A 17,955-nucleotide genomic window follows, 5' to 3' on the forward strand; every position below is an offset into this window, starting at 1 on the left:
CTAAGCATCGATCTATTCGAATGTCTAGGGACTAGACTCATTCGAGAATTAAATGGACAAAGATATTAGGTTGTTAACCATTCGTAAAGCTGAGTGTTTAAACTCAATGCTTTATGATCTCAAAACTACATTGTATTTTGAATTCACAAGCACCAATCGGTTTGTCATTCGATTTTGATACTCGAAAACAACCATAAAAGTCATTAAAAGAAACGTACATTTAAATTGCTCATTTTCTCTCATTTCCGTGAATCGTTCTTGGATTCATTACCAATCAAGGAAATTTACTGTTACCTTTCTAAAAGGATTTATTGCAGTGCAAGATATTTAATTATAAACAATAATTAAAAACATACATTGAAGCATGCAAAGTCTAAACATTTATCATGAGTAATAACTTGAAAATTAAAGCAATCATGCAATTTCAACAAGGTATTAGCATTTTATTCGAATTTATTGTTCCGGCAGGTGTGAATAAAATGATTCCAAGATCCTAAAATCATTGAAGAATTAAGCACAGTTTGTCGACTTAATCCTAAAACATCTTAGGTAAGCAAAAGCCTTTTCCTAATAGTCTAGAAACTATTCTTGGTTGATAGGTACGTCTAAGAACTTATTAGGTAAACCTATCGATTTTTCCATGACATAAAAGGACTCCTTACTTATATCGTTGAGTTTCACCGAAACTAACATGTACTCACAATTATTTGTGTACCTTGCCCCTTTAGGACCAATAAGTAACACCTCGCTGAGCGAAAACTATTACTAGATTGATGTAAAGGATATCCAAGCAAGTGTATATTTTGGCATGGCACCTTTTAACTCAATTTTTAAGTTTGAAACTTAAGGCTTTTACTATGTTGGTTAGATTTTAAGTGAACTAAAATCCTTAATCATGCAACATAATCAAGCCGTAATCTCATGCATTTTAAGACATATTTAAAGCAATAAATAACTTAAAACATGCATAAGATAAATGTGATCTAGTATGGCCCGACTTCATCTTGGAGCTTTAACTTCAAAGTCCGTCTTGAAAATCTCCGTGGGAGGCACCATTTTCTTCAAATAGGATAAGCTATAATTAAAACTAATTACAACTATTTGATGGTACGCAGACCATATTTGAATTGAAAAACAACTTTGGTACTTTAGACCAATTACATTCAAATTAATGGTACGCAGCCCATATTTTCTATCCTATTTGGGCCATACTAGTCACTTCATAACCTGCAAAACAGTACATATACAATATATACCATTCACCCATTCATTATCATGAATGGCCCACATAGCAGGTTAGTAAAACACATTATGCATCACATAAACATTTGCAGTAATTAATCAAGGGCACCAATAATCTACAAATTATTCAGTCCTTATTAATTCTAATCAAGTTGTTTTAACCTTAAGGATTTGTAGACCTAATCAAGAGTTTATGACTAAAAGGGGCTCCCACTTAAACCAATAAATTCATATGCTTTACTAATTTCAAACATAAAAATGTATTTCTAGTCTAACCGGAAACATACAAATTTAATTAAAATTTAAAGCTCATATAAATTTATAATTGAATCCATAAATTTAATTTAATTTCAGTCGTATTTAAATTAATTCATGATTTTAATTTTAGTAAAATAATTAGAATAAATAAAATTTATTATAATTACAATATTCAAAATTAAAATCCAAGAAAATAATTTAAATTATTAATTTTAAAATTAATTAAAATTACGTAAACTGAAAATTTCAAATTAAAATTTCAAAACGATCTAATCGCAACGCAACAACCCCACGCAACGCACGCCCATGGGCCACACTCACACATCCATCGCTGGCCATGTGCGCGCAGCCCATGCGCTGCGTCGCATCGCTGCTGCTCACCATCGCAAGGCATCAATCGAACACGCGAGCCAGTTCTCGCTGCGCGCGCCAGTGCTCGACGCAACAAGCATGCTGCCGCAGCCCATCGCTGGGCGCAGCTCTCGTGCACGTCGCAACAAGCAAGCTGCTCTCCATCGCTGGGCGCAGCGCTCGTCGCACGTCGCAACAAGCACGCTGCACGCCATCGCTGGGCGCCGCGTTCGTCGCACGCACACTAGCGCTCGCTGCGCGCGAGGCTCCGCATGCTTGCGCGAGGCAGTGCGCGCTGTGGCGCAGCACGCTTGCTGCCCACACGCGACTGCTCGTGCCTTGCTCTCGCCCTTGCCCATGCGCCCATTGCTCACAGCCCACGATACAAGGCAGGGCTGCTGCATTGTGCTCGTGCACCATGCCCTTGCTCGCTGCATTCGTACCGCATGGGCGACGAGCTCCCTTGCTCGTCGTCGCATGCCCGCACTATACAACACCCCTTAAGGGTAGAACGTAGCGTCCATTGCTTTGTGCGTGCAAGTTATATGAGCGAATCGCATAAAAAATTAAAAATTTATATTCAAAATTAATGACAAATTTTTATAAGGTAGTTTATTACAACATTTTTTTTATAAGGTAGTTTTTCGCAAAAATCATATTTTAAGGTAGTTTTTGACAAATTTGCCAAATAAATAATATTAATTTCATAATTTGAGGGCGAAAAATCGAAAATTTATTATTTAATTGATTTCCGATTAACATGGATTCAAGTCTAGGTCATAAAAATTTAAAATTTAACATAAATTTACAATTTTTATGGTAGTTTTTAATCATAGGTCTCTAATTAAATTATAACTAATTATGAAAATCAAATTAATTCTAAATTATTTCAATTTTCAACAAATTAATCATAATTACAAATTAGATTGCATAATTAACAAGGCTAGGCATTCAAACTTGTTAAACATATACAGTAGGTCAATCAAAAATTCAAGATTTATCAACAAGAATCGCAAATATTTAATTTAACATCTTAAATTTACGAAATTTTGCATTCGAAAAAATAAAACCTCCGAAAAATCATAGTTAGGCTTCGAATTTGAGAATTCTGGGTTCGGCCGAAAAATACTGTTTTTGTCAGAATTTTAGAATGCCTTTTACATGCGGAATTGACACAAACATCACTCGATTTGGATGAGTAACGAAGAAACTGCCGAAAAACTGCGTACGTATAATTAAATAAACGCAATTTGCAATTAATTAACAATTACGAAAATTAATCACCCCTTTTAATTCTTGCAAATTTGTAACATTTAACCATGTTCATGCAATTTAGATTATGAATATAATAAGAGGCTCGTGATACCACTGTTAGGTTATGATACATATGAAAATTCATAAATCATGCGGAAAAACCATAAAGCCAGGAAAGCATATTATTTACACATAATCATTTAGCATAGAATAGATGCATACATGTTGTAGCGTGCCTTCCCTAGCTGCGCCCGAACCGAACAAGAACAAGTCTTTAGGACTACAAATGTCGTCCCTCCGTAGATAGTCCACAGTACGTCCGGATCCGCCTCAAGTTAGACCAACTAGAATCGCCCTTAAGGTTACTAGGAATTTCGGCTAGTGTTTGCAAGTGTATGGCTGATTTTTATTTCAAAAACTTACCCTTTGAATACTTCAATCGTCACTGTAAATAATGACCCTAGGCACTTATTTATAGAGGTATGGAAAAGGAACTGGAATCCTATTAGGATACTAATTAATTTAATTAGAATCCTGCTAGGACTCTATTTAAATAAACTTTATCTTATAGGTTTAGGATTTAATCTTTTATCGAATCCCGATAGCTTTAGGATTCGCACACGAGCATCGCACGAGCACCGTACACCCGCGCAGGCCTTGCGGCCCACGCTGAGCGCACAACGCTCGGCCCATGCTACTGTCCGCGCGCGCCCATGGCTTCGGCTGGGCCTGGCTTGCGCTAGGCCTGGTCGAGGCTTTGACGTGTGTTGGTGATGCGTGTGGCTTGCTGGGCGATGGCCTGGCTTCGTGCTGGGCCTTCGTCTAGCGAGCCTCGTCCGATGCTAATTCGTACGATACGCTTCCGATTAAATTCCCGATTTCGGAATTCATTTCCGATACGAACAATATTTAATATTTCCGATTCCGGAATTAATTTCCGTTTCGAATAAATATTTAATATTTCCGTTTCCAGAATTATTTTCCGATTCCGATAATATTTCCGATTCTGACAATATTTCCGTTTCCGGCAATATTTCCGATTCCGGCAATATTTCCATTTCCGATAATATTTTCCGATACGTACCATGTTTCCGTTTCCGGCAACATCTACGACTTGAATAATATTTATATTTCCGATACGATCCATATTTCCGTTTTCGGCAATATCATCGTTTCCGGAGTATTCATTTCTTGCTTGTGACGATCTCAGCTCCCACTGAAACCAAGATCCGTCGATTCCGAATATCCATAGATGGATTATTTAATGCCATTAAATACTTGATCCGTTTACGTACTATTTGTGTGACCCTACGGGTTCAGTCAAGAGTAAGCTGTGGATTAATATCATTAATTCCACTTGAACTGAAGCGGCCTCTAGCTAGGCATTCAGCTCACTTGATCTCACTGAATTTATTAACTTGTTAATTAATACTGAACCGCACTTATTAGACTTAACATAGAATGCATACTTGGACCAAGGACATTATTTCCTTCACGTGTCCCACGTGCTCTCTCTCCACATTTTCATCAGGTGCCACTACTACATTTTTGACATTATGCAACGGCTGAACAGTGGCTAATGCAACGCCAACCTTCTTACCGTTGCAATAGACGGGGCTAATGCAACAGCTTTTAACTAATGCAACGGCTTCTTTGAACCCGTTGCATTAGATGTAGCTAATGCGACGGTCTTTGCAACGACCACTATCTAATGCGACGGTCCTTGCATTTTGGCGCAAACATTTTTATGAGTTCCCTCCTCATTTTACCTCAAAATTTAAAACACAGCCAAAAGTATTGAATAACTTTTCGGAAAATTTTAATGCCGCCAACTATACCTTTTTCTAGAACATTAGAATTAAAAAAAAAAAATTAAAAAAGAAAATGAGCATACAGATGAGTACTCACACTCACGGACAAAATAAAAACACAAACCCAATTTCACCTAACCCCCATTCACTCTCAACTCTTAACTCCCAATTTCACCTATACCACCATTCAATTTCACTCTCAACTCTCAAAAGAATCGAAGGCGGCATAGGAAAGAAGGCGGCCGGCGAATTGAAGGAAGGAGACGGTCGGATCGAACATCACTCAAACGGTAATCTTATAAACTTAAGCCTTATTTAGGGTTTGCTATTTTGGTTCAATTTCATGCCCAATACGCTGAATGGCATGTAATTAGTGTCATGAACTTAATCTTGTTGGTTTTTTCAACTGGGTAGTTTTTAATGGTTGTTTTTAGGTTTTGATTTAATATATGATGTTTGTTTGATATAATTGATGCTTATAACGGTTTGTTTGTGGAGCATAAAGTATAATTTAAGGTTGGGGTGCAAATATACAGATGGGAGTAGGGTCCAACTGGTTTCACATGTTTTGTGTTCAATCAATTAAGTACTCCAAACCTGCTCTAGAGTTGAGGAAGTACTATTAGGTTGCAACAATTATTAGACTAATATGAGTTTCCAACTAGTGGATAGGCTGCCATAAGACCAGATTCATTGCATACTAGTTCCATGGAGATTCATTGCATACTAGTTATAAAAAATAAAACTCACCCTAACACTAACTCACCCTAATGAATTTTTTTTACTTGCAGGTGCAAGGTGAACTAAGTGGAGAAGAAATATAGCTATTTATCAAATGATATAAACAAGGACTCCCTGGCAACTTTCCTTTAGCTAATGTCAGCTAGCTTTAGATGGTTTCAACAATGTTAAGCGTTTTAGTTATATCTTGTTACGAACGCTTGCTAATTTCAGTATTTTGTATTATACCCTTTGGGAAACAAAATATTATATTACAGATGTTATATCAATGAAGTTCTATTTGCATTTATAATATGATTCATTTAAATGTGTATATGCCGTTGCATTAGGGGATTGAAGCTTTATTAATTAGTAACAGTATATAATATACCATTGCAATAGTGTACAGGCGTTACAATACCTATTGATTAACTTTCCAGGATAGACCGTTGCATTAGATGTGACACTAATGCAACGACACTCTTAAATTATAAGAAACCGTTGCAATAGGGCCAAGAGCCGTTGCATTAGACCTTTTGCAACGCCAGCGGATGCAACGGTAGCCAGCCGTTGCAATAGGTCTTATGCAATGGTATTTTAGCCCTATTGCAACGGATTTGAGCGTTGCATAAGCACCAAAATGTAGTAGTGTGCGTTCCTGACATTGTGGAGAGATCTTGCTCGGGCCTCACATTGTCCTCGTCAGTCGAGGGCATGTTCAGCAAGACCTGTCGCCTAGCTCTCCTCGCCTCTCGCCGTGCTGCTGCCTGGGCTTGTTCTTTCTCGTTGAAGAGGAAGTTCTGCATGATGGTCATGGCCGCAGCGAGCTCTTCTCGAGAGGGGAGTGGTCTGCTGGTTGTGGCGGTGGCCCTTGTTGGCTGCGATCTCGCCACTGAGTGCAGCTGTTCCCCTCCATCGGATTCCGAATCCGTTTGGACAAGGACATCTCCCACCTGGTTGTCATTGTTGGGAATTTCCATTTTTTACGCGAAAAGTGAAGTGTTTTTCGGAGCTTTCAAGTGTTCTTCCCCACAGACGGCGCCAAATTGTTCCGGTGTTGAAGTGGGTGAAACAATGGGCTTCGAATGAAGGCCCTTTCGTGTGTGTTGAAGATCTTGCTAGCTCGAATGTGTCGTGTCCAAATCAACCTGCACAAAAAACAAGTTACTAGCCTCGGGGGTGCTTCCGAGGAAAGCCCCTCCGATGCCTAAGTAAGAACAATGCTCGGATTCTAGAGAGAGAAGTTCTCTAGAAGAGTAGTCTTAAGGCGTGAAAATGGACGTACCTTGGTATGTGAGCCCTGACGGCTTATTTATAGTGTTTGTACAATAAATCCCCTTAGGTCATTTATTGCAAGTGGGCCTTGGGACTTGATTGGTGGCTGAATAGCCTTTTTGGAATGTAGTGTTTGTGGGTTTTGTTGACCCTAAAGTTTTGATGATGACAAAGCAAACTCCTGACAATTGGTTAAGTTATGTTGCATAATAGGTTCCGAGATCCTTAGAGGGATAATGCTAAGTTAAGGAGATCCTGAGTTGGATAAACTAAGCAACGTGGAATATAAGCAAGTAATTGATCCATGTCAGACACTACATTGAAGAAATAATCATTAAGCAAGGCGAGATCCTTAGGCGAGTTCCTAAGGCGAGATCCTCATATATTATGTGGATCCTCGGCGTTCCAGAGAAGGAACAAATCGGGAAGTCTTCGAGTGAAGCTTCTAAAGGTGCAACATGAAGACTACAACATATGAGTTTATGTTTTAGGATTTATGTAAGTATTTAATAAAGTTTATAAGTAATTTGGTATGAAAGGGACATAGTATTTTGGTACGTTCTAAATGAAATATGTTACCTGTAATTATAAAAGAGTTTTAACTTGGAAAATCTTTTTAATAAATAAAATGTATTTAATTAATAAATGAAACATAGGATTCTCATTTACTCTCCTTGTTTCTCAAGTAAAAGTTTTTCCACGTTCCTTGAAACTCTCCCCACGTATTTCTGTTCAACGTACATTTAGTGTTTTGATTTGGTCTCCCTTGTTTCTCTCCAACTATGCCCATGTTACTGAGCAGTAACTGCTAGTGGGTGGTTGAGGGAAACATGGGTACCAAACCCTAAGTAAAACTCTCCTATAAAAGGAGAAGAGTTTTAGCTTTTCAAAACACACAACTGATCTTTGCAAAATATATTTTAAGAGCTTAAACGTTTTAAAAGAGAATCAGTTTTCAAAAGAGTGTCCCTTGAGTTCCTTATTACTATAAGCTTTATTACGTACTAGAATCTATCTATCATATTGTATTTTGGGTTTAAGGGTTGAGTGATCCTTAATTGACTTAGAGTTAAGTCAAAGAGAAACAGAGCGACTTAGAGTTAAGTCAAAGAGAAACAGAGCGACTTAGAGTTAAGTCAAAGAGAAAAGGAGCGACTTAGAGTTAAGTCAGAGAGAGAAAGAGGAGCACAGTAATCAAAGGGGATTGCTGTGGGGAACTCGTGTTCGAGAGGAACTCGAGTTAGAGAGTGTATTTGTAATAGAGTTATTGCATTAATACAAAAGAGTAGTGAGGTTCTTCTTGATTAGGGTCAAGAAGGTTCCTCCATTTTATATCTTTCTTCGCTCATTATTCTCAGTTTCTTTATTGTTTAAATTCCGCAAGAAACTTACACAAGTTCCCAAGAAACAATTCACCCCCCTCTTGTCAAGTGTTCCTACTGAACTATCAGGTTTGATGTTGCTGTATTGAGCCATTGGGCTTTGGACTTAGTGGCCCAATTGATAGTCAATTGGGAGCCCAAACAGTTCCTAAACAAATTTTCATAACTCGGAGATAATATCATCTGTTGGGAACCTAGAGCTTCCATGTGAAACAGCTGGTGTTTCTTGCTTGTAAGGTAAAGTTGGAGGAGAAGTAGGCAATGCGAGATTAATGTTTAATTGGGTGTTAAGCATGATTAACACTGAAGCCATGTTTGGCCTCTTGTCCGGATCTTCTTGAGTGCATAACAAACCAACTTGTATACATCTTTCAACTTCATTTTTGGAAAAATCATTCCCTAGTGCTGAATCTACTAAGTTCAAGCATGTCCCTTCATTCCAAAGTCTCCATGCCTGAGAATTAATTAAGTCAATTCAGGTGCAAGTGTGCGACATAAGTATAAGCAAAACACTACAAAATTATGGATTATTAGAGACGGAATTTGAGACGGAAACTATAAGCATCTCAAACTTGAGACGGTTTACTAAAATTTCGTCTCTAAATTAAAATTGAGATGGAATTGTATATAGAGTTTCAAACTTTTCGTCTCAAATTTGTAATGGACTTGCCAAAATTCCGTCTCAAATTTTTTTGAGACGCCCTCTATAGAGACGCCACATTTCGTCTCAAATCCGTCTCCAATCATCATTTTGAGACGGATTTGGACTATTTAGAGACGAAATCCCTCGTCTCTATAAAATGATTTATTTGTAGTGAAAACAACAGAGTATTATATATTGGGTGACTGATAAAGGTCGCAAGTTACGACAACATTTAGTTGTCGCAATCTTACGTATCGGAGTTTAATTGGGACATATAGGCGCTACGTAAGCTATGCGTCATCAGAATATTTTTACTATGAATGCAATGTTTTACTAAGAAAATATGTAAATAAGGTAATCGATATAAAGAAGGAAACAAAGTAGAATATTAAGATTTTCCTACTTTTTTTGAAACATGTATAATAAGTTATATATAAGTTAAATATTTTAGTTTCAAATTTAAATCATGAAACATAAGCATGTCGTGTCATCATTGTGACACGGCTTAAATGACCTTTATCATTTTCGTTATATATATAGTCGATGAGTGAATGATCTTTGGGTAACCGGAAATGGCTAACTTACATAGCTTAAGAGGCTCTTCTCTTGTGCATTAGTGCCAAAGCTAAGATTCCTCAATCCGCTGATAATCTCCAAAAGTATGACACCATAACTAAAAATGTCGGATTTGATCGAGAAGTGACCAGTTGATGTATATTCTAGAGCCATGTATCCGCTGCACCATGTTTTGTACATAGAAAATCACTAATACGCCGATATAATAATATACAAGTACATGATTAATCATGGAATAAAAGAAGTTAGAAAAATCTTACAATGTTCCTCCAATTCTACTAGTATAATTTCCTTGAGTTTGATCTCCTCCAAAAAGTTTTGCCATGCCAAAATCTGCAATTTTGGGATTCATCTCCCCGTCTAGCAAGATGTTACTCGGTTTGAGGTCCCGATGTATAATTTTTGGGCACGAGTCTTCATGTAAGTATAAAAGACCTCGTGCAATTCCTACTATGATCTTGTTTTCCCACTTCAACAATGCTCCGCGTTTGGCATCTGCAATCAAACACAGAAAAGTAGAGACAATCAAATTAAGCAACTTATCATCATAGCTAGGAAGAAAGAATCTATATATGATCTTGTTCCTTTAAGTTGAAAATTTCTGATATATGCAGTGTGAACTGTGAAGGAAGAATCTAAGTAAAACAAACCAAATAAAAATCGGTCAAGACTCTTGTTAGGCACAAACTCGTAGATTAGCAACATTTCATCTCTTTCCAAGCAGAATCCAAAGAGTTTAACAAGATTTTTATGTTGAAGCTTTGCAGCTAAGCAGGCCTCTGTCTTAAACTCTCGGATTCCTTGTCCTGATGCATTCGAAAGCCTCTTTACCGCCACTGCCTGTCCATCGGTCAACGTCCCCTGAATAAAATTCATTGATAAAAAAGACCACTCGACATCTACAAAAGAGATCTAAATCTATAAAATACTTCATCCGTTTCAAAAAAATTGCAACACATTGATTAGCACGCTTTCCAAGACATAACTTTGACCTTAAATCTCTAATCTTACTTAAAAAAAAAATTAATATTATGAAAATATACAAGGAAATCAATCCACCAACACTTTACTTATAACGTTTGCTTTTAATAAATTACTCTAGACACTACAAAAAAATGTACCATTAACGACGTGATTTTTAACCCGTCGTAATTAGGTTGTCGTTAAAGACACAAATTCGTGTAGTGAGAAAAAACTTATGGTCAAAGTTATTAAATGAATAGTGATAAAACTGAAAGTGTTACAATTTTTTTGAAACAGAGGAAGTATATAACAAGGGTGATGATAAAGGTCGCAAGTTGCGACAACACTTAGTTGTCGCAATCTTACATGTCGCAGTTTAATTGGTACATATAGGCGCCACGTAGGCTACCCGTCATCAGAATATTTTTATTATCATTTCAATATTTTTACTATGAAAATATGTAAATAAGGTATTCGATATAAATAAGGAAACAAATTAGAATATTAAGATTTTTCCTACCGTTTTTTGAAACATGTATAATAGATTATATAAGTTAAATATTTTAGTTTCCGGTTTAAATTATGACACATAAGCATGTCATGTCATCATTGTGACACGGCTTAAAGGTCGCATGCTGCGACCTTTATCATTTTCGATATAACAAACCGGGTCAAATAAAACTTTTTTTCTGCGAAATTACCAAGTCTAACAACCTAGAACATTATTCATTTTGTAATTTCATCAATAATATATTCGGGCTTTAGTTATACAGGTAAACAATACCGAATCCACCTTGTCCAAGCTTGTTGGATTCAGAGAAGTTGTATGTGGCAGTTTTGATGGCATCAAATTCTATCTGCAAGTTTTCCATGCTTTCGATCTCTTCTAGCCCTGCAATCACATGTGAAGCATTTCATGAATTTACACTTTCTTGAATCTTGTTATTCCTAGTCTCGTTTTTGTTTGATGTTAGAACCATGTTTTAATAAGAAAAGAGTACAAGAACAAAGTTTAATTACCAGCTGGTCTTTTTTTGGCCTTTCTTCTCTTTAGAAAAAAGATCAATATAACTATCACGACCAATAATATGGTAGCAAATCCTGATATAACTCCCAGTCCGATGTGCAACTTCTTATTTGGTGCTGAAAATTAAGTAAACAAAAGGTTCTTTCAGAGTCGATATGATAGGGAAAAACGAGAGTTGAAATAAGAGAGGTGATCGTCATTTGCGCGTCTGGGTGCGTTGCCGGGTCTGGCCTAAGCTTACTTTTTTCGAAAATGATAAAGGTCGCAACATGCGATCTTTAAGTCGTTTCACAATGATGACGTACATCAGTGGCGGTGCCAGGATTTTCTCCTTAAGGGTTCGGAATCCTCGGACGCATATAATCCAAAATCCAAATTACAACTAATAACTCGTGGGGCACATGTTCTATCACATTAACATTAAAAAAATTACAATTGAACTCGAAGAGTTTTCATATTTTGAAAGCGATCTATTACATCATCCTAAACTAGTTTTAAAAAAAATCTTTCTTGATAAATGTTACTAAACTATCATTCAAGAGTTGATCACCCATCTTGTTCCGCAACTTGTTTTTCACATAGATTTCAATTTAGCAATTATAACAAAATATTTAAAGTTCAAACCCTAACTTCCTAAATTGTAAAGCGATAAATCATACTCTAAACCAAGTCCAAGTTATCTAGGAGAGTAATTAACATTGAACATTTTATTCACAAATTCATCCGTTGTTCAAAAAATTTTGATTAAATATTTCAAAATTTTCAAGTAAATAAATTTGCAAAAAGTAATTACAAAGCAAGGAAATTATGGGTAGAGTTTATTTAGGAGTTGTGGATTTAGGGTTTTGCTTTGCCTGTTAGAGAAGTGGGTTTACTGTTTTAGAAAACCAAAATAAAAATAAAGGAGAAGCCGGAAAAAAGGGAAAGGAAGGGAATTGATCCCCTGACGTCTGGTTAGGTTAGTAAAGCCAAAACCACTGCAGCGCCACATTTCTTTGTGTCATTTATAGAGTTTAAAATTACTTGACCGTTTGCTTAAAGAACATGCCAGATTTTATTTTAGCTAGTAAGGGTTCAGTTGAACCCACTGAACCCTTACTAGCACCGCCACTGACGTACATGTCATGCTTTTGTGTCATAATTTAAATTGGAAACTAAAATATTTAACTTATATAACCTATTATACATGTTAAAAAAAAAAAGGTAGAAAAATCTTAATGTTCTAACTTTTTTCTTTATTTATAAACACTACCTTATTTATATATTTTCATAGTAAAAATATTGCATTGGTAGTAAAAATGTTCTGATGACGCATAGTCTACGTGGCGACTATATGTACCAATTAAACTCCGACACATAAAATTGTGACAACTAAATATTGTCGCAACTTACGACCTTTATCATCACCTTACTTTTTTATCCAACAGGTAACAAATGGAAAAACCAAGCCATTTTGTGTACTTGACCTCAAAAACATAATAAATTAACTCAAAAGAATAGATAATAAATATTTATGTATTTTTATAAACGGACCGACAGACTGCCCCGCGACAAGTATTATCGAGCCCATGTCCACCGTTTACCATTAATGACGGGCTTAGCCCGTCCAAATTTTTAATTTTTTTTCAAAATCATTATCAAAGCCCGCTATTTCAGTGGGTCGGATGACCGCGCTTAGTAGGCCGTCGTAGAAAAATACTCCCTCCGTTTCTTTTTGTTTGTTACGTATTCCTTTTAGGGTGTTTCACAATGTTTGTTACGTTGGAGAATCTTTCCTTTTCTAAACTTATTATACTATCATTTTTTGTGTCATTTTTTAATTTTAATTGGTCCAATTTTTTCAACTCATTAAATTTCTTTACAATTTCACAAGTAGGTTAAGTTAGCAATCTTTGTGCTTTTCCATCATTGGTTCATTTTGATAAATAAAACAATCTTATTGGTTGTTGTAATGATTAGTGGATTGAGGTTTTACTTGGGTTTATTTTTAGTAAAAAAGAAAAAAATATTTATTTTACGTTAATAATCATGCAAAAGTTAAAACGTAACAAACAAAAAGAAATGGATGGAGTAAAAATTACTTGTAGCAAAGAAAGATGCAAGATCAAAAATAGAATAGCTCAATCGGCAACTTGGTTGTAGAAGTGTTCCAGCTTGATGACCATTTGTCTGAAGCCTTCCAAGTGCAGTTCTTAAACAACTGCGGCAATCAGAGGGACTCAGATCTGGTGTGCACTCAACTGATGTAGTCAACATTACATTTCCTAATTGACTTGCTGTTGAGGCTGAAGTCAACGATGAATTCCCATCAGATGCGGCAACATCGAACAGACTGATAAATGCATTCGACACCTGTTGATCAAACTGACCGTACTCTGCCGGACCTTCCGTCATCGGAATATATATGGAAACGTCATTAATGGAAAATATCGAGCGGTTTGAATAGCGTAACATACACAACGCGTACCAAACGATGGCTTCTACACTCGACGGACATGTTTGTAGAATTCCATTTGCTGCTGTCTGAATACAGTCTTGACAAAGCTGATTGTCAGCAGCAATATTGCAAAGGAAAAGGCCATAGATTGTTGTATTTGGGTTTTCTCCAGATGTGAAATTGTAGAACTTTTGTGTGCCGGAATTCGAGGTGAGATTTGATAGGAGGTAATGAAGATTGGTTTGGTATTCACCACCTTGCTCAAATTGACTATTATCTGAACAATTGCTATTTAAGTAGACATCATGTAGATCCTGCGAAGTTGTAAACTGCAGCAAAAGTGTCAGACAAAGAAATGAAATGAAGGTTGGGTTAAGAATAATAGGCTCCATTTATTTTTATTTTTATGGGAAATCAAGAAACTGCAGAATTTTGTTTTATTTATAGGTTTTTTTTCTTTGGGTCTCTACGAAATCCTTACCCCCTTTACCCCGCTTCTTGCGGGAGCGTCTTTGAGTCAATGAGGGAATGATAATGATGATGATATGAAATCCTTACCGAAAAAATGAATATATGATAATGATGATAATGGAATGATGATGATATGAGCCTCTTTGTTCTGCAATATTCAATACGGAGTATATTTGAACATCTCAATTCAAAGTTCACATCAAGTTGGAACCAGTAATATTTAACCTACAAATTTGGGTAATTCTTAATTTAAAAGCTTAACCGTACAACCAAGTACATAAATGATTTATGGAATTAGGTCTTTGATTGGCCAAATAATTCATTTGTAATTTTTTAATGTAATACTAAAATGCTTCGGCTAGGCTTGACATCGCCAACTATAATAAACAATTTTATATGGAAAAATTCATTGCAGGTCAGTGGCTAGTAGTATAAAACTTAGGGGTGAGCACGGATCGGAAATCCGAATCCGTAAATTGTGAAATTTGATATTTGTATCTGATACGAAAAGTTTCGGATATTCAATATTCGATACCTGAAAATTTTCGAATCGGGTATCCCGGATATCCGATATTCAATTTCTTAATTTTTTTTTCAATTTTTTTAACTTTGTTTTCCATCAATTTCTCACTTTTACTTGTAATCTCGCCGTTCACTATCCAAAACAAAGAAATAAAGTTCCTTATTATGAAATGGAGATTTGTAATTCAAGAATACATAAATTCTTACTTTGTATAAAAAAACAAGTACAAGAGCTAAAATCTACGAAAAAATTATATTAATCGACGATTTCAAACAAACAACTAATTGTTCCCTAGTGTTAAACAAGCTCCTAGTGTTGCTTACTTTTAACGTGTTACGGAGCATATACTTTATAAATTGTTCACATTGTAAAAATTAAAAATAAATTGCATTAGATTTTATTTTTATTTCGGATATTTTTCGGATACATATATCCGAAATAATGAAAATCAATATCCAAATAGGTATTTGGTATATGAATTTTCGGATCGGATATCTTATCCGAATTTAATTTTTGGATCGGATATTTGCTCCGAATTCAATTTTCGGATCAGATATCCAAAAAATCGAATCAGATACGAATCGAATTATCAGATATTCGGATTTTGAAATAGTCTTGCTCAGCCCTCATAAAACTGGCTCTTAAAACTTTTATAAGTTGGTATTTTATGAGATTTTTTTTCTGCTGTGGGATAACTCACATATGAGTGACGATTTGAATAACAATTGACTTTCAATATTATAAAAGTACGTACGATTTTAATGATTGTTACGGAGTAACGATTACTCGTGCAATTGGATAACTTTACGAAGTATATTTTGTTGGAAATAATGCAAAGTAAGGAGTTTTATCATTTTGTGAAAATGTCCCACATTGGTAGAAATGGAAAGTATGCATTTCAAGTGGAGTATTTAAAGAAAAGGGATTTGTCCCACATGGAAAGAAAATGAACTTTTCCTTTTGTTTAAATATTGGGAAGTAATGTTTATACTTTGAAGTACTTCCCCTAGTGGTGTGGGCTAGAAGGGGGCATTCCTACGTGCGCCACTGCCGCCCGTCCGGCCGGTTCATGTTCGTGGCACGTGCGCGGTGTGGTGTGGTGTGGTGTGGTGTGGCCTCCTTCTTGGGCCAAGAAGTAATTGACGGTCCAGTTATTATGAGACCGTTCAGTTACGTAGCTCACTCCATAACCTTAATGACATAATCGTAACCGTCGCTTGGTTAAACAGTTCCATGATTCTTGCCTACGTTTTAATCTCCCATTTAAATTCTGATCTTCGTTTTAAACGTGATTTTCAGTTACGAAATGTTGTTGCTATATAAATCAGCTTTTGGGATCATTTCAAATACACCGAAATTCTAACTCTCTTATCTTCTCTTCACCTACTTTCTGAGCAATATTATGGGTTCCAACTTCCTCCTTAGTTGAGTGCACATTTTGGAGGAACGTTGTGCTAAATCTTGGGGGGCAACGCCATTTCCGATTACACCATAGTCGGGGCGAATTTTGCTTCTAAGACAGTGTTTTATAACACGTCGCAGCTTTACATACATCAAATATTCGGCCCACATTTTCTATCATTTTCAGATTTTACGGTAACATTTCATACAATTTAGAAGCAAAATTTTCCTACTGTGAAATCTGATTATGGATTCATCACTCATCAAAACTCTTCCTGATCTCTCCAAATTGGAATCTCTCGATGGTACCAATTACAAACGATGGGCTAAAAAATTACTGATTTTTTTTGAGTAATTGGAGGTTGATTACATCCTTGTTCAAGACTGTCCTCAACGTCCTCTCACCGAGACATCTGATGCTGTCACTGCCACACCAAATATTGATGAACAGATCGCCAAGTACGAGAAGCACAACAAGTTCGTTAGAGGTCACCTTCTCAGTCATATGGGTAACTCTCTTTTTGATCTTTTCATTAATAACAAATCTGTTAAATCTGTTTGGGAGACCTTGGAAAAGAAATATGGTACAGATGATACTGGCAAAAAGAAGTATGCTACCGGAAAGTGGCTACAGTTCAAGATCGTTGATGACAAGCCAATCATGGATCGGATCAAGTCCATGAGTACGAAAATCTGGTTGCTGACATTTTGGCAGAAGGTATAAAGATGTGTGAGGTGCTGCAAGCCAATGTTCTGATCGAGAAGCTTCCTGATTCATGGTCCAATTACCACAATCATCTCAAGCACAAGAAGAAAGATATGTGACTTGAAGAATTGGTCAGCCACATGAAGATCGAAGAAGTCAACCGATTGAAGGATAAGGATTCTTCTCCTTATGAACTTTCTGTTAAAGCTAACATTGTGGAATCTTCTTTTCCAAAATCTGACAGGTTTAATAAACAAAACAAGAATTCTGGAAATTTCAAGAAGAAGAATCAGAATACCAAGCAACTTGGTGTTCAAGGCAAGAAAAGTGGAGACTTCAAGAAAAATGGGAAGTCAGAGAGAGGATCTGGTGGCTGTTATGTTTGTGGTAAGTCAGGCCATAAGGCTTGGCAATGCTAAAACCGCAAGGATGTTGCAAGCAATGGCCAAAAACCGGATTAAACCAAGAATCAAGCTCATGTTACTGAAGATACTAATGAAATTATTGCTGCTGTAATTTTTGAAATTAATTTAGTTGATAGTAAAACTTAATGGATTGTTGATACAGGTGCAACTAAGCACTTCTGTTCAGATAAGGAACTGTTTGCAGAATTCAAAGAAGCTACGGGAGGTGAAAAGGTCTTTATGGGAAATTCAAGCAGTTCTGAGGTGCTTGGCAAAGGGAAAATTCTCCTAAAGCTGAATTCTGGAAAATCTTTATCTTTGCCAAATGTACTGTATGTCCCTTCTCTTCGCAGGAACTTAATTTCTGGTGCTCTCCTTAATAAAGCTGGTGTGAAACTTGTTTTTGAGGGTGATAAACTTGTTTTATCTCGTAATGGGGAATTTGTGGAGAAGCGATATTTGTCTGGTGGTTTGTTTATTTAAGAGACTGTATCTGTTATTGATTTTATGA

General features: G+C 36.3%; 1 protein-coding gene across 1 annotated transcript; it reads right to left on the bottom strand.

Annotated features, from left to right (window-relative positions):
• Positions 1–8,453: 8,453 nt before the first annotated feature.
• Positions 8,454–14,331, bottom strand: LOC110798648 (cysteine-rich receptor-like protein kinase 44). Its single transcript, XM_056831938.1, has 7 exons — positions 13,584–14,331; positions 11,496–11,618; positions 11,248–11,367; positions 10,163–10,372; positions 9,773–10,007; positions 9,522–9,672; positions 8,454–8,747 (listed from the first exon to the last, which is right to left on the bottom strand). The coding sequence occupies exons 1-7, from the start codon at positions 14,329–14,331 to the stop codon at positions 8,454–8,456; spliced, it is 1,881 nt and encodes a 626-aa protein (XP_056687916.1).
• Positions 14,332–17,955: the final 3,624 nt, after the last annotated feature.

The sequence above is a fragment of the Spinacia oleracea genome, chromosome 6, assembly GCF_020520425.1.
Source record: "Spinacia oleracea cultivar Varoflay chromosome 6, BTI_SOV_V1, whole genome shotgun sequence".
NCBI classification, from domain to species: domain Eukaryota; kingdom Viridiplantae; phylum Streptophyta; class Magnoliopsida; order Caryophyllales; family Amaranthaceae; genus Spinacia; species Spinacia oleracea.